This window comes from Garra rufa, chromosome 13 (assembly GCF_049309525.1).
Source record: "Garra rufa chromosome 13, GarRuf1.0, whole genome shotgun sequence".
In the NCBI taxonomy this organism is placed as follows: Eukaryota; Metazoa; Chordata; class Actinopteri; order Cypriniformes; family Cyprinidae; genus Garra; species Garra rufa.
In genome coordinates, this window is record NC_133373.1 from 31,485,827 (window position 1) to 31,513,119 (window position 27,293).

The window sequence follows — 27,293 nt, forward strand, 5'->3', positions numbered from 1 at the left end:
CAGACTCTGAGCAGCTGGGTACCAGAGGAAGCCCTTGACTTCATTAGGGTCCTTCCCAGAGTCATATCACTCTATATATTTTCATTTCTTGACCCCCGAAGCCTCTGTAGATGTGCTCAGGTATGTATCAATGTACATACAGTACTGTGTGCAAATACGCTAACATTATTTTTTCTGAATTCTTTGACTAAAAGAAAGCATTTATTAGATTTTTTTTTATTTTTTTGGTAACATACAGTTGAAGTCAAAAGTTTGCATACATCTTGCATAATCTGCAAAATGTTAATTATTTTACCAAAATAGGATGTATCATACAGAATGCATGATATTTTTTATTTAGTACTGACCTGAATAAGATTTCACATAAAAGATGTTTACATATAGTCCACAAGAGAAAATAACTGTTTATTTTAAGTGATAGTTCATGAGTCCTTTGTTTGTCCTAAACAGTCAAACTGCCTGCTGTTCTTCAGAAAAATCCTTCAGGTCCCACAAATTCTTTGGTTTTTCAGCATTTTTTGTGTATTTGAACCCTTTCCAACAATGACTGTATGATTTTGAGATCCATCTTTCCACTAAGGACGACTGAGAGATTCATATGCAGCTGGGGGATGAAAACTTTTTGAATTTGAAGATCAGGGTAAACGTAACTTATTGTCTTTTGGAAAAATGTAAGTATTTTCTGTAGCTTTTGAAGAGCAGTATTACATGGAAAAAAATAAATAAATTTAGGCAAAATAAGAAATACGTACACATCTTCATTCTGTTCAAAAGTTTACACCCCTGGCTTTTAAAGGAACACTCCACTTTTTTTGGAAATAGGCTCATTCTCCAACTCCCCCTGAGTTAATAAGTTGAGTTTTACCGTTTTGAAATCCATTCAGCCATTCTCCTGTTCTGGCGATATCACTTTTAGCATAGCTTAGCATAGATCATTGAATCCTATTAGACCAATAGCATCGCGTTCAAAAATGACCAACGAGTTTCGATATTTGTCCTATTTAAAACTTGACTCTTCTGTAGTTATATCGGATACTAAGACCGGTGGAAATGCAAAGCTTAAATTTTCTAGGCTGATAAGATTAGGAACTACACTTCCATTCCGGCGTAATAGTCAAGGAAGTTTGCTGCCGTAAAAAGGCTGAAGCAGGAGCAGTAATATCACGCAGCACATGTGCAAATGCTAAACTAGCTGGGAACTCATTTCTGATAATACTCCGCCTGCTTCGGCCATATTACAGCAGCAAACTTCCTTGACTATTACGCCGGAATGGAAGTGTAGTTCCTAATCTTATCAGCCTAGAAACTCGCAGCTTTGCATTTCCTCCGGTCTTAGTACACGATATAACTACAGAAGAGTCAAGTTTTAAATACAACAAATATGGAAACTCGTTGGACATTTTTGAACGCGATGCTATTGGTCTCATAGGATTCAATGATCTATGCTAAGCTATGCTAAAAGTGATATCGCCAGAACAGGAGAACGGCTGAATGGATTTCAAAACGGTAAAAATCAACTTATTAACTCGGGGGGAGTTGGAGAATGAGCCTATTTTCAAAAAAAGTGGAGTGTTCCTTTTTAATGCAAAGTTTTTCCTTCTGGAGCATCAGTGAGCATTTGAACATTTTGTAATAGCTGCATTTGAGTCCCTCAGTTGTCCTCTGTTTGAAAAGATGGATCTCAAAATCATACAGTCATTGTTGGAAAAGGTTCAAATACACAAACAATGCTGAAAAACCAAAGAATTTGTGGGACCTAAAGGATTTTTCTGAAGAACAGCAGGCAGTTTAACTGTTCAGGACAAACAGGGGACTCATGAATAACTATCACTAAAAAAACAGGTGTGGATCATTCAGGTTACAACACTACTAAAAATCAAGCATATGTAAACTTTTATACAAGGTCATTTTTATAAATTCAACTATTATTTTCTCTTGTGGACTATATGTAAACATTTTTTATGTAAAATATCTTATTCAGGTCAGTACTAAATAAAAATAACATGCATTTTGCTTGATCCCTCTTATCTTAGTAAAATAATGAACAATTTGGAGATTCTGCAAGGTGTATGTAAACTTCTGACCTCAACTGTACATATCTTTAATGTCACTTTTAATCAGTTTAGTGCATTAATAAAAGTATTGATTTAGAGTATTAAAGTAAAAACCTTACTGATCCTAAACTTTTGAACTGTACTATGTGTACAACATTAGTATTTTCTCTAATTACTGTAATATATTAATTTGCAGGTGAGCTGGCATTGGAAAAACCTGGTTGAGCTTGACCAGCTCTGGATGCCTAAATGTCTCAAACTAGGCTGGTGCATAACCTTTACTCCAACACCATTTGAACAAGGTGTATGGAAGAGGCATTACATAGAAACAGTGCAGGAGCTTCACATTAGTAGGCCCAAGGTAAGATGTTGCTCAAAAGCTATTTTAGAGTCTCATCTATTGAAATAAATATAATTTTGTGGCACACATTTTCCACATTCTCCAGGCGCCTGTGAAGGAAGAGTTTATTATCCCTGAGGTCAAAGTAGTTGGCAGTGGGATAGAGGGGTCACTTCCTCTGACCGGTCACAGGGAGTTGAAGTCTGTCCTCTCGAGTCTCCATGGGAAGAGTAAAGATGGGAATGGTTTGTTGAAATCAGCCAAAGGTCTTCCTCCATGGAGAGACTCAGACAGACATCCCACTGACACAATGCGCTTTAACTATTTGGATAACCTTGACCCAGTTGAGCATGCAAGAAAAGCGTAAGTGAACAACTTATTTTGTTTTGCACACATAGATACACAACGGTTCAAAAGTTTGGGATCAGTATGTTTTTTTAAAGATAATACAACTTAAAAAATGCACAGTATGTATTATATTTGAGATCTGAGGTAATATATGTGACCCACTATGGGGGTATATGTTATGTTGCATTATTTTAGAGCATTTTATGATCTCTAAATGTGCATGTTGAAAGCATTAGTGCAACTACAGAAGAAAATTCTAAGCTTTTTGTATCTCTACAGACTCATAAAGGGAAAAAGTGCTACAACTAGACAGGAAAACACTATGAAAGCACCATCTCACTCAACATACAAGCTGCGCAAGGCCAAATCTTTGGTAAGCTAATATAATTGTCATGTGGCTGTGCTGTTTATTCTCATACAAATCAGCAGCAGCAGCATGCAAAGAATTCTCCAGAGACGACATAACCAAGAGGCATCATGCATACTGATCAGACTATATGTGGTATATCATGGAAATGTGCTGCACAGAGAAAAAAGAGGGCACTGTGTTGCTGGGGGAAGGAGACGGAGATTGTATTAAACAGATATACTTTTCATTAGAAATATAAGAGAAATCAAGGATTTTATTTGTATGTTTTCCCAGATGTTTTTATCCTTGGATCTCAGTGCAGCGGGAAAGCATAACAAAAACAGGCCGCAATGGGCAGTGCAGAACTTAGAAGCACTTCCGGCTAGCAAGGACTCCATAAAGAGACTTTCCCAGACCTCCCAATGGAATGCAGGGATACGTCCTGGTCCTGTAAGGCCTCCAGTGCCTAGACTGAGTAAGGAGGGGCTCCGTGCATCACAGAGATCCCATAGAATCACACCAAGTAAGCCCATATGTTCTTTTAATATCAATCTTAAATAAAATATTGTACTTTCATAATAAACTGACCTGCCCAAGTATGTAAAATACTCTGTGAAGTTGCCAGAAGATTAATCATGATACTTGTAACACAATTTGTTATATAAATAATAAACATGTAATAAACATTACTCTGTTCCAGCTGTGTCTCTTTTCGAAGGACAGCCATGAAGAAGAACATATGAAGAATCAAATGAATCTTGACACATAAGGCCATCTACTGGATGATGTTGTGATAGCAACATGAAGAATGACTTGAAGTGATTCATACATTAATTTATTATCATGTCTTTAATTAATAATAATGTCATAATTATGTTTTGGCAGACAAAGCACAATACATTCATATTGTTTTTATATGATCATTGTTTGTTTTCTCAAGTCCCGTAAATGTGTTATTGTCCACTAGATGTCCCTGTCTGCTTAGAATGTCTGAATGAGCTAATAGTTGAAATGTATTTTTATTGCTTATCATATGTGATGACCACAAAACCAGTCTTAAGTAGCACGGGTATATTTGTAGCAATAGCCAAAAATACATTGTATGGGTCAAAATGATCGATTTTTCTTTTATGCCAAAAATCATTAGGATATTAAGTAAAGATTCATGTTCCATGAAGATATTTGGTAAATTTACTACCGTAACTATATCAAAACTTAATGTTTGATTAGAATATGCATTGCTAAGAACTTCATTTTGACAACTTTAAAGGTAATTTCTCAATATTTTGATTATTTCGCACCCTCAGATTGCTGATTTTTAAATAGCTGTACAGTATCTCAGCCAAATATTGTCCTATCCTAACAAAGCATACATCAATGAAAAGCTTATTTATTCAGGTTATGTAAAAATCTCAATTTTAAAAAAAATGACCCTTATGACTGGTTTTGTGGTCCAGGGTCACATTTGGCTTTCTCAAATATAAACTGTTTTAAAAGTTTTTAAACTGATTACTGTTTTTACCATGAAAAAAACAAACAAACAAACAAACAAAAAACAAATATGTAAAACAATTATACAACATTTAACTCATATTAAAATATCTGATAAAACTCATCTGGCTGTAAATTTTTGTATTTATTTTTCAAATTGGTTCTTGGTATTCACCTTTATCTTAAATGCGGAAGAAAAAATGTAATCAGATGTAATCAGATTACTTTTGTCAAGTAACTAGTAGTAACGCATTACTTTTAAAGTTACAAGAAAAGACAAGTTATTTTTCACATAAGTAACGCAAGATACTAGCGTATTAAGTTCACTTTTGGTTGCCAAAAATCTAACTTTTGGGTTTTCTGGTATTAAAAATAAATAAGCAAGCCCAGTCCAGGTGACAAAAAGTAACACAAAAGTAACATAATGCATTACTTTTCACAAAAAGTAACTATGTAACTCAATTAATTACTTTCTTTAATGAAGTAACGCAATATTGCAATGTATTACTTTAATGAAATTTACAAATGGCCACGCCCACTCTTACAGAACGAAAAAGGTGGATAAAAACTTTATTTTCAACACGTATATGCCTACTCTTTTAATAAGATAAAGCCTTACACGGCAATGTGTGCATACACTCTAGTTCATTAACTGAACGAAAAATGACCATTATTTATTTATGTTTTTGTAATATTATTATCTCAAAACGTTTTGTCTGAATAATCGTTTTCTGTTATGGTAAACACAAAGTTTACAAATTCTGCCTATGAATAAACGCTACTGGAATAGGACTTTTATTATGAAGACTTGCCTGTCAGGCGGACATTTTGAATCGGAGCGGCTGTCGCTGTGTTCACGCGGCTGGCTCTTTGGCTGTAATATCTCGTACACTCTCGTACACAGTTGACTGGCTGCAACTGAAGTAGGAAAGTGAAGGTGGAGCTGGCCGGGGGTTGAGTCGGTAGAGTTGACAGAAGTGAAATCCCTGGAAAAACTGTATTTGCGGAAATTACTGGTAAGTATAATATGACTGTTTCTAGCTTTTATCAAACACTGGGAAAGCATTCATTCGTCCATAAGCTTGTATTCACAATAGTAAGCAGGCGAGCCAAAAAAGAGTGCGTTAGCTCGCTTTCTAACGTTAGCTCTCTGTCAAACGTCTCAATATTCCTAAGCCGCAGGAAGTGTGACTCCAGTTCACTGTAGAAAAAGTAAGTCTCTCACTCTTTCAGTAAAAGTTTTCTATGGAAACAAAAGAGTATTTATAATATAAACCTCGGTCAGAACATTTTTAATCGTAGAGAAGTGCGGTAGTGCTCCTCAGTGATTTATTCGGTGTCTGTTTATGCGACAACGGTGATTATGAAAATGGCAAAAAGTTTTAAAGGACGCCAAAGCGTCACATATTATGTATCTACACTAAAACAATTGTTATTTTTCATCTGTTTGTTTTAGGAGCACACTGGTATTTTACAGTGAAGCCCACCCGCTGGCGGTTAAATTGAGTTGTCAGTTGGCAGTGTTGTGCGAGCAACGTTTAACTGCCAACGCTTTATCAGCTTGCTGTTAATTCAGAAGCACGTTTATGTCTGATTTTACATCTCAAAGGTTTTTAACTGGAAGTTAGGATTTCAAAAGCGTTATATATCAAAGTAATATGTGTTTTGTCAGGGATATAGGATATAAATTGCTGACATTAATCCAACTAATATCATGGTGCAGTAAAGCACTAAATTACTAAACTTTGCTATAAGCTACTTTGAACTAAATGTCACCCTAGACCACAAAACTAGTCATAAGGGTCAATTTTTTAAAATTGGGATATATGCTGAATAAATAAATAAGCTTTCCCTTGATGTATGGTTTGTTAGGATAGGACAGTATTTGGCTGAGATACAACTATTTAAATTTCTTAGGGTGCAAAAAAAAATCTAAATATTGAGATAAGCGCCTTTAAAATTGTCCAAATGAAGTTCTTAGCAATGCATATTACTATTCAAAAATTAGCTTTTGATGTATTTACAATAGGAAATTTACAGAATGTCTTAATGGAACATGATCTTTACTTAATATCCCAATGATTTTTGGCATTAAAGAAAAATCGATGATTATGACCCATACAGTGTATTTTTGGCTATTGCTACAAATATGCCCGTGCTGTTTAAGACAGGTTTTGGTCCAGGGTGACAAATGACCCTGTTTTTTTTTCTTATGTTGTTGGACATTTAAATATCCAAAATGCTAGCATTCCAGTCATCTACAAAATGTAGTGCTATACAATTGCATTTCTCATCATTAAGCTTGTTTCAAAGTGCTAAGCTCCAGGTTGTTATTGTCAACCTCAGGGCCACAACAGCTGTTCTTTTACTGACACTCAAGAGAGCTGGGAAACTAAAATCCTACTCGTTGGATCCTGTACGGGAATGGATGGAGTGCCAGTTAGTTTGTAGAATATCTTTAAAAATTGTTGACATACTTCTCTTCCAGTTTCTTCACTGCTTCAGACAGTTTTTGTGCATCTCCGGACAGCCAAAGGGTTTTATTATTGTTTTCCCAGATCATTGTGAAATGCTGCCTGCTGCCAGACGGATGGCGACAGCTGTGGTGCTCTGCATGCTGGTTGCGCCTCTGGGTATGGCTTTGCACGATATCTTTTGAAATGACAAGGATCTTATTTCAGGGTAGTTTGACCAGTCTCCCATCCTGACAGAGTTTTCATTGTGGTTAGAAAAGCACAGAAGCACCTGGAGATTGATAATGCCATACGTTTGGTGGACAAGTACTTCCTCTTACAGTAATATTACCCATGCAAAACTGCATGAAATTCTTTTCTGCTTTTTTCTGATCACAGACTGTTTGCTTAAGCCTTTTTGTTCTTAGATCGATCAGCCTGCAACTGAACAAAACAATATTTCAGGCCTCAAATAAATCCCATTTCACTGCACATGTGCTGCATTTGTTTTCAGGCCCATTCGTGCTGAGTGGCTAATTGATTGGTCTGAGTCATTTTTCTTTTACAGGCTTTGATAGGCATCTCATGCCTTGCCCGAGCATGGTGGCAAAGCATGTGAAAAATCGCGAAAGGGAGTGCAAGTGCTTGTAGTGAATGTGCAGTGTTCTGGCAGTGTGTAAATACATTGTGTGTCGTCCAAAAGGGCTCTGCTGTCTCATCCAGCTGGCAACAAGGCATGTGTAAAATCACTTGTTAATCCACAGAGGTCGTTTGTCTGTTCAATAAAGTGCATGTGTAGCAGCAAAACAGGATGCACTTTCAGTTGTTTTAGCTGTCCAGGGTTTTCTACATTTAATTGGATTAGTCTACTCATGATTTGTCAAGCTTTCAAAGCTGATTACATGATTACAACAGTACATTGTTATCATTGCAACATGAGAAAATTAGGGATGTACTACTGTATCATATGTGACCTTGGACCACAAAACCGCAGTAGCAAAAAATACATTTTATGTGTCAAAATTATTGATTTTTCTTTTATGCCAAAAATCATTAGGCTATTAAGTAAAGATCATGTTCCATGAAGATATATTGTAAAGTTCCTACCATAAATTTATCAAAACATAAGTTTTGATTTGTAATACACATTAGGGGTGGGCGGTACACCGGTGTCATAGTCAGACATTGCCCCACGACATGGATTTTCTAATACCGTCAATACCGTAATAAATCAATTATGTGCCTTGAACGGCTGCATTTACATCAATAATAGCTAATTCTAAATAATAAGGCATTACATTTTCTTCAAACGTTCAGTTGTGGTCTGAATACCTGTCCTTATACTATATATCTTGTTGTAAATAAAAAGTAAAACATATTAGTATCAGCTTTGGTAGGTAAAAGGGGAGTGGCCATTAAACGACTGGTGAAACATCGTGAAGAAAGGTTGGGCCTGTAGCCTATACCAGGGGCGGAGTGGCAATCAGGACGACCGGGACTTTTCACGGTCGGCCGGCCGAAGGATTTACACAGCGGATCACAAATTGAGCGGGCGCGAGGCGAACGCGACTGGCCTGAGCTTATTAGAATCATTGACGTTACTAAATATTTAGTTGAGCTCCATATTTTTTTCTTTTCGGCGCACCCGCAAATATTCTAATATTGTATATAATTTTCGCACTTTCAATATGCAGGGTATAGAAATCGCTTTTAAATGAGTGATCGCGCTGTTTACTTTTACTTTCGATTTTGCAATAACGCACACTCTGTGTAAAGGGAGCAGCACATCTTATAACAGATATTTGTCAGTGAGTACAAGATTGCAGCAAATCCTCCAGTCTATTTTTCAGGGTTTCCGCGGGGTCTTAAAAAGTCTTAAAAAGTCTAAAATTTAAAAATCAAAATTTTAGGCCTTAAAAAGTCTTAAATTCGCTGTTCTAGGTCTTAAATAATTTTACACAGGTCTTATTTTTCCGATGTCCATGTAACGCTACCTCTAATGCTCATTTAAATTCTCTTTCTGTTGTTTCCGTGGTGTTGTAGTTCTTTATTTCACTATTCCAAATATAATTTGCTGAATTTAAACTACAAATGAGACCAGCATGCAATAGCCAATCAGCTTTCTGTTATTGGCGCGAGTCTCTCGGATTGTACCGCAGAAGTCAAATGGATTTAATTTTTTAGCTATGAGGAAATGCAAGTTTAGCGATACTGGGCTTGGAAAAACTGAATATAGGGCTTGCCGCTTGGCTAAGGCCAGTTGCTAACAACTGTAGATTTTTTTTCCCTCTGTGGAAGTTACTGTGTCTTCAGACAGAATCGCAGTATTTATATAACATTTCTAATATATTTATTTATAAATCAATAAATGTATTTAAAACATTAATCTCACTTTTAATTTTGCAGTGTAAATTATGTAATCTCACTGCTAACAGACATTTAGAATTTATTGATAAATTCATAAAATAAATTTCAAAGGTACGCATACATTTCAAAAGTAAAAAAAAAATCGCTTCAGAATTTTTTTTTTACATCAGATATTTCTAGTGGTACTTTTATGGGGATATTTTGTGTGGAATAGTATCTGCTGATATGGAAAGTTCACTGTATATCGTAGTAATAAATTTAATTTATGACAGCCATGAAATTTTGTTTACTTTTTACATTAAACACATTAAGTATCACATATGCATGTAATATAATATCTATTTCCATTACAGGTTTAGGTCTTAAATTTCATATAAGGTGGTATTAAAAAGGTCTTAAAAAGTCTTAAATTTCACTTGTTCATATCTGCAGAAACCCTGATTTTTGTTATCTCTCTTTACTTTCTACCCGTGATCATTCAAATCTATAGGTCATTGTACACTGAGTCCGATTTTCGTATGCGTTTTTTTTTTTTTTAGTTTTCTCATATTCGCCATCCGTATCAAAATGCTTATTATGTATGCGAAAATGCAGAAAATCAAACACGATCCGATTTTTTTTTTATGACGGACGAAAGTTTCAGAGCCAGTGTGTAAACTCGATTAACATAACCTGTATTTTTTTTACGTGCAAAAATCTCGGACGAAAATTTGGTACTCGTGTGCAATGACATTAACTCCAGCAGCTCATGTTGGATGCAGGGTTGCCAAGTCCGTGTTTTTTCCCCACAGAATTGGTCTACTTTTAAACTGTTGCCATGGGTTTATTTTCCCCCAGTTATTTAAAGGTTTTAAATATTGCAGAAATTAAATTTCAATAAAAAATAATTTTTGTTTTGTTGTACACTGTTAAGTAAGATCTTTAGGTTTTTTGCAAAATAAATATGTTGAGAATGCATAATACTCTCCCATGTCATAACTTTATTCACATACTAAAGGGACAGGAAAGGCTACTCCTCCCAAAATGTACCAAAAAAAAAAAGTAATACCGTGATATTATACCGTCACCGTTCAAAAGATGAAAAATACCGTGATATTAATTTTAGGTCATATCGCCCACCCCTAATACACATTGCTAAGAACTTCATTTGGACAACTTTAAAGGCAACTTTCTCAGTAATTAGTTTTTTTTTCCGCACCCTCAGGTTCCAGATTTTCAGAAAGTTGTATCTTAGCCAAATATTATCCTAATTTGTTTATCTTTCAGATTATGTATAAATCCCAATTTCAAAAAATTGACCCTTATGGCTATTGGGAGAGATTTTGTTATTTAATGTATTGGTTGATAGACATTTAATTTGTCGTTGCTCGTTTTCCTATATTTTTACATTTAGAGTACATTTGCCAAAAAACATGTGAAAAATTTAACTTAAATCTTTAAAATCACTAATAATAACTGTAAATAATAACTTTAAGTAACTGTTAAATGTAATTATTAAAGAAAGTAAAATATTTATCTTTTATGTTGTGATCACTTATTTACTCCTAGCATTTTAATGGTTGATTTTAGCTTTTATGTTTTTATTTTTTATTTTTTTTATTTATGCAAAATAGTTTTGAATTCTAAAAAATATCTAATATGTGTTAGTTATCAGCTGTAACATAATTATTGTTAAGTTTACAATTATCCAAAGCAACCTACATTGCAAATTCTTGCATTGCATTTTTGTGTATTTAAACCCTTTCCAACAAAGTATGGAATGATGATTTTTTTAAAAACCATCTTTTCACAGCTGAGGGACTCATACGCAACTATTACAGAAGGTTCAAATGCTCACTGATGCTTCAGAAAGAAACAATGCATTAAGAGCTGGGGGTTGAAAACTTTTGAATTTGAAGATCAGCGTAAATTTTATTTCTTTGTCTTCTGGGAAAGCATGTAAGTATCTTCTGTAGCTTCTGAAGGTCAGTACTAAATGAAAAAAATATGATATTTAGTCAAAATAAGAAAAATGTATACATCTTCAAGCTGTTCAAAAGTATTCATCCCCTGGCTCTTAATGCATCGAGTTTCCTTCTGGAGCATCAGTGAGCGTTTAAACCTTTGTAATAGTTGCATATGTGTCCCTCAGTTGTCCTCAGTGTAAAAAGATGTATCTCAAAATCATACAGTCATAGTTGGAAAGGGTTCAGAATGATACACAAAAATGCTGAAAAACCAAAGTGTATGTAAACTTTTGAACGGGGTAATTTTTTATAAATTCAACTATTATTTTCTATTGTGGACCATATGTAAATGTCTTATATCTGAAATATCTTATTCAGGTCAGAACTAAATAAAACAATAAGGTGCATTTTGGATGAGACCACCTGACTCGACAGTTTGGTATCATCTGGCTTATATTGTTTTTATACAAGAGGATCTGCAGTTCAGTTACTGGATTTGTTGGCTTGAAGCAGATGGACTCTTAGACTCATAATATGCTTAGTAACTGAACTTTAATAAACACTCTGTTCATCAGCAAATTGCAGCTGGGAGATTTAACTAATACGGAAAAATCCAGTAGCGGGATTTGATTTGCACTTCTATTATTTGATACGCGTGATGCAATAATATTGATGAGAAGTAGATAAATTACTTGCCTGGGTCTTCGCTGTGATGTTCTGAAATATACTATATTGTGCAACACTGGTGTGATGTTTTCTGTTTTTCACTTTCGACAGATTTCCTGCTAGATTTACACTTCTATTTCCTCCCTGTGTCTACTATGCTGAGGTTAATCGCAGGGGAAGTAGCTTATTTGAAATGCAATGATTGCAGAAACCACTGGTAATATTTTTACATAATATATTAAGTAGTATGTTTGTGAAAGCTTGTAGCCCTACTGTTGCGCCTGAGAACAAAAGCATGGTTTTGCTAGCTGCAGGCGATCGTGTAGGTGATAACTCTGCATACTGTTAGTTGGAGTGTTTCCAGACCTGACTCCTCAGCTGGCATTTGAACTTGACTGTAACCTTGGGCGTCTGAGTTGTCTGGCTCTTCTCAGTGATGCTACTTTTTCATTCAAATGAGCAGCTGCTGGAATTTAGATTTATGGTGTTTTTGTCCATGGTAACAGTCTGTGAAAGCACTGTGAATGAAATGTATCATAGCCCAGATATTCTTTCTCTCTCTCCTACTCTCTTTCTGTCTTTAATTTGGACTCACTTGTTTAAATTTTTTGTAACCTGGTCCTTGCTTCACTGTTTATTTGTTGCTATCTATTTATCTGGACAGGAAGCTTAGCCAAATACCAAATGCTTTTTTTTTTCTGTGACACCAAGAAACAATGAATTTGTTCATGAAGACTCCATGACCCAGATATTTTTTTTTCTGATAGAGTCAGTCAGGAATCCAAAATAGATACAAAGCTAATAACAGGTTTAACCCCTTTTTTGCAACAAATGCTAGTGCACTTGGTGAATAATTAGTGCTTTTTCTTACTTGTTAAGCTAGTGGTTTTTCAACATACCATAGAGTCATGACAATTACATATGAGGCTGTAATGAGCTCAAAAGTTGTGTGTGTATGTGTCACAAACCTACAGACTTTAAAAAAAAACAAAACAAAAAAAACAAATTGGGAGTAAAATCAAACAGCTTTTTTCTTGAAACTAATTTAAATTTGCAGATTTTTGCCAAGAATTTTGTGATTCTATCAATATAAAATATCAACTATAATCAGCTATAAAATAACAGTAATAATAATGTTTTTTAAATCTGTAATAAAAAAATTTTTTAGTGTTGGTATTGGCCATTTTCAGAACAGATTTGTAGATAAAATAATTTAAAAGCATTTAAAGAACATTTTTGTCAGAGCCAGTGTTATTCTTAATTTTGATGTTAACTTTTATTTTTACACCAGACATATGGGCCATTCTACAGAATTTGTTCCAACTGCTGAGATCCTTTTATTATCTATTGAAACCCACAATAATATTAAAATATCAGTAATAAAATAAAATATCTCCTTTCGGAATCCTTGCTAAACGTGTTGCAAATAGCAGTAGCATTGTCCTCCTCTGTCACCGTGAAAAACTTCCAGACCTGCGAAGGCGATGATGACGACACAGATGATGACGTATTAAACGCGACAAAGGCCGAGAGTCACTGCAGTTTACAGCTGCAGTCACTTGCACTCGGAAAGCAGATGAATCTCTGATAAACCAGACTGATTGATTGATTTACCAGCAAGAGTACTTTATCGGATCGGGTTTCATTTATTTATCGGAGCAATAAAAATTACGTCATTTTTACCCATATCGGTCGATAATTTATCTGTCCGATAAATATCGTGCATCTCTAATATATATATATATATATATATATATTATTAGAGCTGCACGATTCTGAATAAAATGAGAATCACAATTTTTTTGCTCAGAATAAAGATCACGATTCTCTCACGATTCTGGAGAACTTTTTTATTTTAAAGATTTACCCCTGAACATTAGGTTATCAAACAGCAGTAAAATAGCAGTGAAATAAGACAAAATAAACTTTGCTTTAAATTTAAATAAATGTAATGAAAAATAATGTAATGTAAAAAAAAAAAAAAATCACCATTAAACATTAAAAAATAACATACAAAGGTGTCAGAGTAAAACGATTTAAAGATTCTTAGCTAGAAACACTAGCCTATCAACATCAACGTCCACTCTGTGGGATGCCCAAGTTTACTTCACCATTTTACAAATAAATCCTAATCTAATCATGACAAACTATATATCATTGGAAAGGTCTAAGGCTCCTAAATAAATATTTGACTTTTTTGTGTTACAAATTATGTAGGAAAATAATTTGACAAGAGTTTCATTGATTAATTTATTACAAGAGTGCACCTCAAAAATCTACTTCATAACAGGCGTTCTGACCTTTTTCACAAACAGACTTTCTTGTTGCCTTTTTCCCTATTACACATTAGAAATAATAAGAAATTATATCAGATGAAAACTTAAAATTTCAAAATTCACCCTTTGGAATGCCATTTTAAAATCAGACATTGCATTAACATGGAAAATGTACATAAATCATATTACTAAATGTTCTTGTCCATGAATTATAAAGATTTAAGATTCAATTCTTCATTTTCACGTCTCTGTTCAAAAATGGGAGTAACAGTTAAGGGGCTAATGGATCGTCATGCTCATATGTGGTTCCATTGCTCTGCTGGTCCATAAATCTGGCACGATCAAAGTACTCTTTCAATATTCAAAGTGCAAATAGTGACCGAATTTTCCAAGCATGATACAGAGCTATCTACACAACTACACAAATTATTATAGCCCACATACTAATAACAGCCTAGATATTTTATGTAGCTTAATTTGCGCGCATTGGGGAGTCGCTCTCTAAATGCAAATTGCTTTTGAATGCGTGTGCGGGTTTTACTTTTGGTTTCGTTTTAACGACCGCGCGAAACTCTCGGCGGTGCTAAGCGTGCATTCTACAATACAAGAGATTACTTTAACAAAACCATTTGAAAGTGGGTGGACACCAACGGGATTTTGAAAAGCGTGTCCCCAGTGAAAAATATGACTCTGCATTAGTGGAACTCTGCCGCTGAGTTATCGTTTGATGTGAGCGAATGCTGCGTTGTACAGGATATTGAGACAGAGGCGCCATGAATTGCATCTGACAGAATGTGCGCTGAAAATGAAGTTTAAATGGTTATGTAATGTTGAAGAGAACGGCGAACCTGTCACTGCATCAGCTCACAGCAGTTTGTGCAGTAATTAGGCTAGCAAAAGTTTTGTAAAATACAAATAAAATATAATTGGCTGAATCGTATAAATGCTGGATTAAGATCGTGAGGGGGGTCGAATCGAGATCGCGATCTTTTAACGATTAATTATGCAGCTCTAATATATATGTATGTGTATATATATATATATATATATATATATATATATATATATTTATATTTATATTTATTTATTTATTGTCCCTATTAAAACAGTCACAGCCGAAACATTATTGTCATTATTGTTTCGGTAGTGACAAAAGGGAAAATAAAAACTTTATTTGGGGGAAAGCACAGTATTTTTTTTTTTGTGTATTTTAATATGTTTTAGTAGTGCTTTAGTATGTGGGTTAAAATTCTGTAATGAGATGTGGTCACTATAAAACATTACTGTAACTACCAAAAATGTGCAGTCACTGCCAAAACATGGGATGTTTTGTCGGAAATAAAGTATACTGAATTATCAACTAAGATAGTTAGACTATAGTGTAAAACTCTTAAGTTTGAAACCAGTATGATCAACTTTTTGCCTTTTGCAAAGAAAAATTGGATTCAAAATACAAAAATCTCACAAATCACACCTGAAATATTGTTGAAAACTTTTTAATAAAATAGCAAAATATATAGCTTTACAAGGAAGACGTAAGAAAAATTTTAATAGATCAATATAACCCTTCTTATTAAATTATATATTACTGTGTTTCGGTAGTGACAAATTTGTGGAGAGGACAAATATTCCAAAATTAACTGCACAATTACTATAAATGTGTACCTTAGATCTCATACAATTTGCATACATACCAAATTTGTGGAAAAAGACCTTTTTTCAAGACATTTCCAACTCTGACTTTAAACCATTTCTGTAGAGTAGGACATATCGGTTATCGGTCTACTTGATCTAATAACAGTAGCGGCATCTGCCCTGAAAAACATACATCGGTCGACCCCTAAGAGTGCCACACTTTACTCTGAAACACGCTTCCCATATATTTCTTTAATGAAATTACAGCCCCATCAATTTGATAATCGTACTAAAAGAAATTGCCATTTTTGATTTTATTTTTTATTTTTGATTAAATGTGCAGTCCTAGTTGTAAGACAGTCAATACATGCTTAAATATGCTCAAAGGGCATAGTGAAGACCCTTTCTCCCCATGTACTCTACGACATAGATCTTTGTATCTCAGTGCATTTGAGATGCTGAGATCACAGAACAGAAGTGCTATTCAGACCAAAAGCAGGCTGTAAGAAGAATTGTATGCCTCTGAGTCCTACACACTTTATGACGAGCTGCGGAGACTGTCTCTGAATACCAAACCCCCATCGGTTTACGCTCTGAGGCTGTTTTGTGTTTTCTACACTCTTTTCCTGTGCCTGATATTCCAAAATGCCAAGAACGTTGACTAGATGAAGTTTTTCCTACTTAAGTGAAGAGAAGCCATTATCTGAATGATCTAAATTTCTTCAGACACTATAAACATTCATACTGTTAGGACCTGCAGTTCATATGTGGTGTTTGAATGGGATGCGTTGTTTTGGAAGTATTGCTCCACCCCTCATGACCCTATTGAGCACAGTGTTACAGCAGAGGAAGCAAGGCAGCTATTGTGGCAGTGTTTACGTCGCCCTGCCTCTTGCCACCTTGCCCGCCCACCAATGCCCATGTAGGGGCAAAAATAATCCAGCTTCCTTCAAGCCTCAGTCACATTTCCTGCAGCCCGAGGGAGGCACAGTTCTCCTAACCCAATTTTAGGTTTGCTGTCCTCCACAGTCAAAACAGAGAGGTCTTTAAAAATGGATGAAACCATGAGGTCTCGCCCTGTGGTGTCTCTGTTGTGTTATATAGGGTGGAGCAACCCTTGTGCCTTTTAGCCTTTTATGCTCTTTACAAGTCTCTTGGTTGACGAAATCAAAGCCTTTTATTATGATAGGCCTTTTAGTCAGTTGATGCAGAATATCACATCTGATGGTGTTTGTTCATTCAAGAAGCAGGTTTAAGCGTGGCTCACTGACCTTTCTGCACTAGGCTGGTATTAAATATTTTATTGTGCTTTAGATCACCCTGTGTGGTTGGAAAGATTGGAGAACACAGGTTCTAATACAGTTACAGAGTAAATTTGTCTGTCAAAAAGCAGCATTATTTAAAAATATGATGCAATTTGGTAACATACTGTGAAGTTATATGCTGTTTAATTTAGGAGTCTGGAAGTGTAGGTGTTCTGACAAGTATGAGTTCTGTATGAGGGTGTAGCATAATTATCTAAAATAGACATGGCTGGCTGGCAAAGTTAAAGACACCGCATCCATGACAATGAGAAACATAAAACCCTATAAAAACTTTTTTCACAAAAATTCTTTGTTTTCTTTTTACATTTTTCTGGGTTCTGTTTTAATGGTTTAATTAAATTATAATAATCAAAAAGCTATTCTAATCAGTTGAATTTATCAACAGTTTAGTAATTTATTAGAATTTTTATATTATAGGGGCCCTATGATTTAATGCAAATGTATTATCAAAATAGTGGTAATTAATTGAAGTAATAAAATTAATATTTTATATATATATATATATATATATATATATATATATATATATATATATATATACGTATCGTATCATGAACCCAATATTGGGATACGTACCGTATCGTGACCTAGGCATATCGTTACACCCCTATTTAGTACATATACATAGAAAAAACGTACATTTTCGATTCATCTAAATATCCACCATTAGCAGCTATTACATCTCTGCATAATCTGGGCATCCGTGCTGTCGGTTTATTCAAACGTTGACTTGATATATTACTCCAAGCCTCCTGAAGGATTGCCCAAAGATGATTCACACTGGTTGGACACTTCTTACGGACATTATGGTCCAGTTCCTCCCATAGTAGCTCTGTTGGGTTGAGGTCGGGTAATTGGGGAGGCCATTCCATGACAGACATGATGCCAGCTGACTGTATCCTCTCCAAATAGGATTGGCACAGCTTGGAAGTTTGCACCAAAAAAAAAAAGATGGATTTATGCTGATATCGTCCAAAACCACACTTTGCCAAGGTTGTTTGCAAACTTTCGGAGGGCAGTGTATGCACTTTGAGAAACAAAATAAGAGCTTTAACCCATGTTCATAACTAGTTAAGGAAATTGCAATGTTTCTTTATTATTTTCTACACTTGAAAGATATTTTTTTTTACTTTATTTTTTTTTACTTTTAAGCTTTTATTTTGATGGATACTCAAGCTTCAGTTGAAAACAGGCTTACAAAAACATGTCTCAGTAAAATGCTAAAAATCATCTGTCGTGAAAATAAAGCTTAACTGGTGGCCGTTGCATTCCCAAACGTATGGTAAACTCTCAGCACATGCAATAAACGAGTTCGCTGCATTCATTCATTTTGAACTGAGCCGTTCTGAGGCACGGAAAACACAGAATCACGAGCTGAATGAAGTACACACTTCGCATTGAAACGAGTAGACTTGATGAAGGGATTAAGCCATATTGTATGTTCGTTTGACAGATACTGTGTAAAAAGCATAATGGCCCAAAATACAACTTTTAAGACCTTTTATGTTAGAATAAGAAGTTCTAATATATTTTAAAAACTACACCCTTTGCCTAGAAAACCTATCGTTTCATATCATCATGATAATATCGAGACAATTTTGCTATAGCGATATCACAATATTAATAATATCGTTACATCCCTAGATTTTTTGGCAAACCTAATTTGACTAATGCTGGCTGAATGTGAATGTCTGTGATTGCTGATATTGTATTATGCCAACGGATCTCCTCATGTGATTTTTGGCCTGAGCTACCAAAAAATACGAAAAAATTAAATTAATGAGAACCAAGTTGCGGAAACTGCTAAGAATGGCCATTTTAACAGTGTCAGGTAAGATACTTGTCTAGATTTCTCTGCTTACTTATCTATTTTTATTCTATAAAGTCATGTTAATTTTATTTAACATGAATTAAAGTACTGTGATATTTCTCCATTATCAGTGCTGTCTCAGCAGCAGCAAAATGGACAGAAACCACTAGAAATTAGCTACTTGCAGCTAATGGACTTGTTGTGGAGACAGACAGGAAATAGCTGTTTTTACTACACTGTTATTGGTTAGGCTAGACTTTTTGTGTGGTGTCCTATCACTGTGTTTTCAACACTGTGTGTTTGTCAAAGACCGCACTGAGCATCAAAAGCATGTGAACTCCCACACATTGTGCAGTAAGGTCACTTTGCTACATTTCTCCATGCCATGGATGGTTTAGCAGAGGAAACACTCTTTATTTTTACCTGGTATTCTGTAGCATTACACTGGTGTATGTGTATGTGTATGTGTAGCTGACACATTGCTTTCAGTAAGTAACACAATATTTAGACTCCGGATCAGTTTTATGTCTTAATGTACCAACTTTATCATAAATCAACATCTTGTTGCTGTTTGTTAGCTGTTTCAACTAATAAAACAAAGCGAAGCAGCTTGTTTTGATTACCACAAAAAAACTGTACAAATAGAAAGTGTGATTTATGGCCTGTGGAATGAATGTTGGTGTGTACACAGTGTAACACCAAACCACTAAACCTTGCATCAACATTTTGGTTTGTTGAAAGAATTAGCATTGTAGTGGTAATTAGGGGTTGTTAGTATGATAGAATTATATCACGGCGCAAAGTTTTGTGTATCTAGTAATTTTACTTTTTCAGTAAAAACTAAATTATTAAGTGCTTACATTAAGTGTTAAAAAACTGTTAACGTCCAGAAAAATTAGTGGGTTAGAATAACAAAATGAGATAACAAAGAGCCATTAATAAGCTCTTAAAAATATCTATTTGTGAATTTTTCTGTGACACCATAGTAAACTAACTCGAATACAGCTCTTTGAATCTGTGTAAGGGTGGGTGGTTTTTGTGATCATTTCGAGTTTGTTTTATGTGAGCTGCTTGTGAGATTACGGTGCTTTTAAAAGAAACAGGATTACAGGAACCCCCTCAGTCATACTTCAAATCCCACTGAACCAACCCATCATTAAAATCACATTCTTGTAAGATTAGCCATATCATCTATTTTTGCTACTGTGCTTACAGTGTGTAAAAAAACTAAATAAATAAAAGTCTCCTGCTGCTCATTTCTACATTTTTTCATTAGCATGTTATTAGTTCAAGACCTGTTATATGTACAAAAAGAATTAAACTTAGTTAATATTTGCACTTGCTGTACTGACGCCATGGTATTTCTAAGTTTTCTTCTGCTTTTTTTGTTCATCGCCATTTGTTTTTCATGGTGGTATTGAAGTTTTACACTTCGCTGACTCTTCATGCATCTTAACCTCTGGATGAACTGTGGGGAGTGGCTTTTAAGAGCTTCTTGAATGGCTGATGTGTTGCCTTTATGTCTGGGTTAAAACACTTTGTCATGGCTCTATTGATGTGCAGAATGGATATCTGAAATTGATACCCAAAAGACACCTTTTCCTGCTTTAATATAGTACTGCATGATGATAATTCTGAGGTGGTTAACATTTGCTTTGTTCCATCCATCTTAAATCTTTAAAAAAGTAAATCTTGCCTCATGATTACAAGCAGATCTTTTAGACCAATGGTGATGTCATCATCTCAAAGGTCTGTCATTGCCTAGAGGTGCTACAATTTCACGATGTGGACATTGTTTTAGGGAAAGACACCATCTGTTTCACCACAATTGCTTTTCACTGTGCTGCTAAAGCAAAGTAGAATGATCACGCAATCCATCTTTTAGTCAGCAGCCACAGTTTGTCAACAGATGTCATGTTATGTTCTTGCACTGATATGATTGCGGTGACACTATTAAACTAATTACACTCATATACTTGTAGTTAGACTGTGATTTGTGCCAGCCAAGTGAGAATGGGAACTGGGAGTTCTTTGCTTGAATATTTCATGCTGTCGGTCATTTGGCCTGGGTCGTTTGAAGAGCCCATCTGCCTCTCGCAGTCAGACAGTTTTGTCCTGGAGGTTAGCAGCTGGTCAGAGTCTAATGCTTTTAAAAAATGGGCTCAGCTCCTCTGAGTACTTGATAGTTTGTTTATGAACACTTCTATTTGTGACACAAATATGGCAAGAACTGAACTAGGATTTAAAAAATCTTTTGAAAGTGTGTGGGATGAACCAGTGTTTTAGTATTATTTGTATTAGGGCTATCACACTTCCTTGATTTAATTAGAGTATTCGATTTTAAAACTGCAATTTGCCGGTGTCAAGTAACCAGCAAATACCCGAAGTGGCCCTTTCCACGAATGAGAATCCTTGAAATGCATTTTTAGACCATTTTCCAAGGCTGCATTATATATTAAACCCATTTAAAAATCATAATAAAGCATAATGCTATTGTAAATTCACAAACTATAGAATTAAAGGAACCGTATGTAGGATTTAGGGCTGTGCAATTAATCGCAATCGCAAAAAAATCGGAATGCCACGGAATTCTTCGATTTTTGGATTAATAAATCAAAAGTTGGTCTGTCACTTAATTCAAATCGCGATATTGACTAGTGTCTGTGAAAACTTAAATGCAAAAAGACCGTTTTAATATGAATCCTGCATGTTCCGTTTGCCTCTGTATGTATGAATGGTGGAGACGCATTTTATTTTTCTACTACACGCATACTGAAGCACTCGTGAAGCTCCCGCTAATTTTTGGCATTTGCATCTCACATGAACAAATAAACTCAATCTCCAAAGCTGCTGCGAGTTTCACTTTTACCGTTCCATTTGAGAAAACTAGCATCATATTATACTGTACAGCGTACACACAGAAACTTCACGGCAACCTGTCAAAATAAAAGTATGGTTTAACATGAAACAGAACAATATTAGTCTTGTATTACTTTTGTACAGTAAATATATTCCTGTTTAAATAATTTACATAGAACAATATATGATAAAAAAAAAAAAATATTACAACAAGATTAACCACTTATTTATTATTTAAACGTTTTAAACTGAATATAATTTTTCTTCCATGTATTGATTGTAACAGTAAACCTCTGTTTGTTTGCCAAAAATTAAAAGGGTTTATTTTTCATTGGATTAAAAATAAATAAATGTTTATGCTTTTTGATTATCAGATATATTAAAACACACAAGAATTAAAAAAAAAAAAAAAGATTGTAGAGCCCTCAAAATGTTAAAATAGAGAGTTTTGGACTTATTTTTACACTGAAATGAATGTTTTCGTTATTACACAAAGTAGGCTAAAGTACCAGGAAAAAAAGTAACATGGCTAATTTATTTTATGTTGTCTGTTTTAAAGACAATTTTACTACAGTTTTGTTTATTAAACTTAATACTATGTTATTTCATTGTGAAATGTTTTGTTATGCACTTCTTGTGCACTGAATACATTTAGAATGTATGTATGTAGCTTGTTTGAAAAAGCAAAAAAAAAAAAATCGCAAATAAAATCGCAATCGCAATATTCGTTCAAAAAATCGCAATATGATTATTTTGTCCATATTGCACAGCCCTAGCATCTTTCAAAGGCATCTCCTAAACAAATCCTTGTGTTATTTCGGACTTTGTCACGACGTATTTCGGATTCATAACGAAGCTTTTAGGTTTCGTAACGTTATACATGTGTTATCCGATACGTTCGTAGATGCAGCTGAGCTGGCAACCCGGAGGACGAAACTCTACTGACTTCGTGATTGGTAAATAGCTGGAGGGTGGCGCCTCAGACCAAAACACAAAATGACAACAATAACATCAGTCGTGGGCTGCAACTCTCACTTTTAAATGACAATATCCTGGCCCGGACCATTGTTGACAGTGATATGTGACCCTGGACCACAAAACCAGTCTTAAGTCGCTGGGGTATATTTGTAGCAATAGCCAAAAATACATTGCATGGGTCAAAATATTTGATTTTTCTTTTATGCCAAAAATCATTAAGAAATTAAGTAAAGTTCATGTTCCATGAAGATTTTTTGTAAAATTCCTACTGTAAACATTTCAAAATGTAATTTTTGATTTGTAATATGCATTGTTAAGAACCTAATTTGGACAACTTTAAAGGTGATTTTCTCAGTCTTTTTGATTTTTTTGCATCCTCAGATTTCTGATTTCAAATAGATGTATCTCAGCCAAATATTGTCCTATCATAGCAAACCATACATCAATAGAAAGCTTATTTATTGAGCTTTCATATGATGTATAAATCTCAGTTTTGTCAAATTTAACCTTATGACTGGTTTTGTGGTCCAGGGTCACATATAAGTATTTGAAATGAACATGATTTCTGAATGTCTAGTGACACATCCAGGGCCATTTTATGATTAACTGAAATAAATTTCTTACATAGTTCCTTTAAATTAAATAAATATATGCGATGCAGGTTTATTGTATGTGCTTTAATTATTTACATGTGTGTAGGTTACATACCGCTCTGTTCACAGTAAATTCTGCTCCACACAAACTGTTATCATTTACAAGTGTGAAGCATTTCAAACTCCATCTCTGCATATTGCTGTGAGTTTGGGTTTATTATAAAGTTCATCTGGGAATGCAACATGCACCTTTTTTTGCAAAATAAATAATTTAGAAACATATGCAAACACAGGAGAATACATCAGTATCTTTCTAAACATGCTAACTGTTCATCATGATTTCAAAATAAAAGCTCAAACCCTCACTCTGAGTTTACACATTTTGATGATATATTCAAGAAATTGCAGTGGCTGTAGCATTTCTGTCATAAAGAAATGGCCCAATATTAAAGATTAAGTGGATATTTGAATTAAATATTGTTTAGCCAATATTAAAAGAAGGTTTAGATCACTCAGTATAGCGTAAAAACAATCATCAGCCCGTTGACACCCTCTGCAGTAATTTGTTATTTGCAAAATCTACATTAGTTCTTTTGTTTGTAATGCATTATGTATGTTTTGTTTATTATAAAACAATATGATTACTTGCTTTTAATACTTTATTTGAACTAATTATTATTGCCTTATTTGTATTAATATTAAGTAATTTTAATGTCTGTTTTTCACTTAGGTCTACTTTTATTGCCACAAAAGATTTGTTAAAATTATTCGATTAATCGATTAATTGTCAGAATTATCGAATGATTACTCAAATACCAAAATAATCATAAGTGACAGCCCTAATTTGCATACTAATATGGTATTTATTAATATGTTGAAGCTTTTGGAAAAATCATTTGTGTATTTTTAGTTATTTTAATTTTAGCTTTAGCTATTTTGTTGTGTGGTTTTTCCCATCTATTGCTACATGGCTTCAAGCCTTTTCATTTAAAATTTTAGTTAATTTGCTAATATTCATTTTACATTGTTGAAGTTTCATTTAATATATATTTCATGATGTTTCATTAACAAAGTTCGGGAGAAGCGCGTCAGATACAGCGTAAACAAGAGGAGCCCACTCAAGTCAATCAGCGCCATAGGTTTAAATACAGCTGACTCACCTCCATTCACTTGACGGTTTATCAGTAACCCTCCACCACCCCATCTCCCACTCCGAGTTCTCACTATTGGGGGGTACTCTGGGTTCGGGCCATCCCCGAGCTCGGAGCCCTTCACCGGACAGCACGCCAAACATGCATTTCTATTCTCCGGCTAATTATATGTAAGCGTGAACTCGTGAATAAATATTATCGAATGTTTATTTATATATACATCTGGGAACGCAACATGCACCATTTCATCATTCACCATTATTCTTTTGTTTTATTCTTTTGTTTTAGTTAACAGTAACAGTGAAATAAACATGATTTGCTACTTTGGTTCTAAGGGAATCATCACATTTTGAATATTTTAGATGTGTATATCTGCTGAATGAGATTATAGTACTACATGAATAACCTCAGAGCTAATAGACGTGGATGAAAAACCATAAACCACAGTTTTGATTTCATAGAGATTTCAACTTCTTTCTACTTTCTAAAAACTAATGCCCGGCATGTGATGTCATTTATGATGTACTTATCCAAAAATGTGATCTAGTTTTGATCATCCTAAAACCTTCCATGCTAGGCTCAGCCAAAAATGACGCGACTTCTCTGCAGACTTGGCTCCCTCCTTGATTCTAGGTCAGGACGTCGTGTTCATCATCCATACTGCCGTTGCCTTAGAGGAAAGCTGTTACTCAAATCTGCTTCGCTGTGCAATAACCCCCTGAGTTTATCATCCTGGCAGATGTATGCATGCATGTTTGTGGCAGCCCATCTTTTTGGAAAAAAATCAGTATTTGTTACTACAGTTTCTGCAGTCTTTGTATTTTTGCATGTTGCATAGATTCTCATATTTCATTAGCGGAGCGGAAATATTGCATTTAAACGCAGATAATCTGAGAGCCGGCACTCTGCCTGCTTCATCCTTTCAGTTTAATCTCAAATGATAACTGCTATTCAGCATAGAGCAGCTTGTGTTATTGGGGTCACTGGAAAATTCCACTGCGAGTTCTGAAAAACATGTTTATTCTCTGGGAATTCTCTTTTCCTGATTCCAATACCTGGACCTGCTGAGAGGGAAATACCACAGATAAAATATCCTCATGCTGCTTTGGCCCAGATCGTGGCATGCTAAAGAAGATCCCACAAAGATACTGTGCAAAATCTGCAGCTGATTCAAAAACACTGTAGAATTTATCTATCATGCTGTTTTTCATTCAGAAATTCCACTGGTTTTGCAGAGCGTGGAGAAGACAGGCGTACAGTGATGACTTGTTTAGTGAGGGAAAGGTGCAGAGACGGAGGAGGGAAGGGAAGACCACTCATCCGGCTCACGCGTTGAGCAGCCGTATGCCCATATAAGGGCGTGTGACTCCATGGCAGAGTCCCTGTGGGGTCTGTTCATGCCCTGTCCTCAGGTTTGAGGGGGGGAGGGGAGTGTGAGCACTATGCACACTGACAGATGGGAGTTGAGCCAGAGGGAGGCAGTTCTTTATCTCTCTCTCTCTCTGTCTGTTAGAAGGTCTGGCTTTATTAGCACCGTTGAGATGCGTGAGGGCAGAAGAGGCCGACGTATTAATTGGGATCAGTGATCTTAATCTTCAGAAGGAAATCGAGGAACGAGCTTTTAACCGGAACGCCGTCTGGTGGGAGGGTGACCGTGAGTATCAGTGTGTGCTGAAAAGGGGGAAAGCTCATTTCAAGCCTCTGAGGGGAAAAAAGGTCAACACGTGTTGATATCAGGCCGTCTTTTGTCAGGGCAGCTCTATAGAGAGCTGCTTTGTGGATGACTTTATCATGAAGGCAGCTTCCTTTTTCCTTGACAAATGTATAGTTAATTTGGCAGCTCAAGGGTGTTTCACAACTTGTGTGACAAGTTTTTTGCTTTCGTCATGATCATTCTTTGCATGAATGCCTAGGCTTTGTTGTTTGAATGTTTTCCTTTTCCGTTTGGTTGAAGACGTAAGCACTTCTACTTCATCTATGATATGTTAAAAGACGTATTTTTATTTTATTAACGAAGGCTGTACTATGCAGAAAAGTTCTGTGGAAATGGTATGTATTGCTGTCATGTGCATGTGAGCCTTTTTAGTGCAAGTGTCTCTGCTGGTTCCTGCCCTCTAGAGTGTTTTTGGGTTGCCATTAGTTGCATTTGGCTGGAATGTCTCTAGATATTTAATACCCCAGTTAACATGAAACAGCTGTGAAGTGCATTTTAAATCTGATAGCGAGCTATCCATGATGCAATGCATTGAAATGACTTATATCTATGTCATTGTTTACATGTGTGTAATTATCGTGTATGTAAGGGGTAAAGTAGTGGCATAAAGAAAAACAAAATATAATTCAAAACCTTTTTTGAAGGTATGTAGCTCACATTGCAATTTTCGTTGAAATTACTTGTTTCCATGACAAAAACTGATGCAGTCATGCTTTTTAGGGATTTAAGCGTGTAGCACTGAAACCCTGTTGTAATTGTTAGAATGCCAAGGATCTCCATGTACAACTGATTGGTCAGACCAAACCGTAAATCATAGAGACTTGAAACTTGGAGGGATGGTAGTACTCACACCTTCTACAACGTCATTAAGGCTTGTCCCAGTCAGCCTGATGGGGACACTACAGCGATCAAAAGTACGAAAATCACTTGTAACTCCT

General features: G+C 35.2%; 2 protein-coding genes across 6 annotated transcripts in view; both read left to right on the top strand.

The window, feature by feature from the left end:
• Nucleotides 1-6: 6 nt before the first annotated feature.
• On the top strand, nucleotides 7-4,619 carry fbxo16 (F-box protein 16). Its single transcript, XM_073817145.1, has 6 exons — nucleotides 7-120; nucleotides 2,251-2,415; nucleotides 2,501-2,757; nucleotides 3,022-3,115; nucleotides 3,386-3,614; nucleotides 3,792-4,619. The coding sequence occupies exons 2-6, from the start codon at nucleotides 2,296-2,298 to the stop codon at nucleotides 3,818-3,820; spliced, it is 729 nt and encodes a 242-aa protein (XP_073673246.1). The 5' UTR covers nucleotides 7-120; nucleotides 2,251-2,295; the 3' UTR covers nucleotides 3,821-4,619.
• An 843-nt stretch (nucleotides 4,620-5,462) lies between these two features.
• Nucleotides 5,463-27,293, top strand: part of fam49a (family with sequence similarity 49 member A) — a 34,959-nt gene continuing 13,128 nt past the window's right edge. For 3 of the 5 annotated variants that reach the window (XM_073816734.1, XM_073816736.1, XM_073816733.1), the window contains exon 1: nucleotides 5,463-5,598. The gene's annotated coding sequence lies outside the window, so the exon portion shown is untranslated. Of the gene's footprint in view, nucleotides 5,599-26,157; nucleotides 26,296-27,293 lie in introns of those variants that run through there. The other 2 variants (XM_073816737.1, XM_073816735.1) reach the window with 1 other exon arrangement.

What these genes read in the sequence shown, in the direction of transcription:
- fbxo16 (XM_073817145.1), top strand. Translation starts at nt 2,296, where the DNA reads ATGCCTAAATGTCTCAAACTAGGCTGGTGCATAACCTTTACTCCAACA. An exon ending in GTTGAGCATGCAAGAAAAGC is followed by an intron (nt 2,758 to 3,021) that starts GTAAGTGAACAA and finishes GTATCTCTACAG; the next exon opens with ACTCATAAAGGGAAAAAGTG. An exon ending in ATCCCATAGAATCACACCAA is followed by an intron (nt 3,615 to 3,791) that starts GTAAGCCCATAT and finishes ACTCTGTTCCAG; the next exon opens with CTGTGTCTCTTTTCGAAGGA.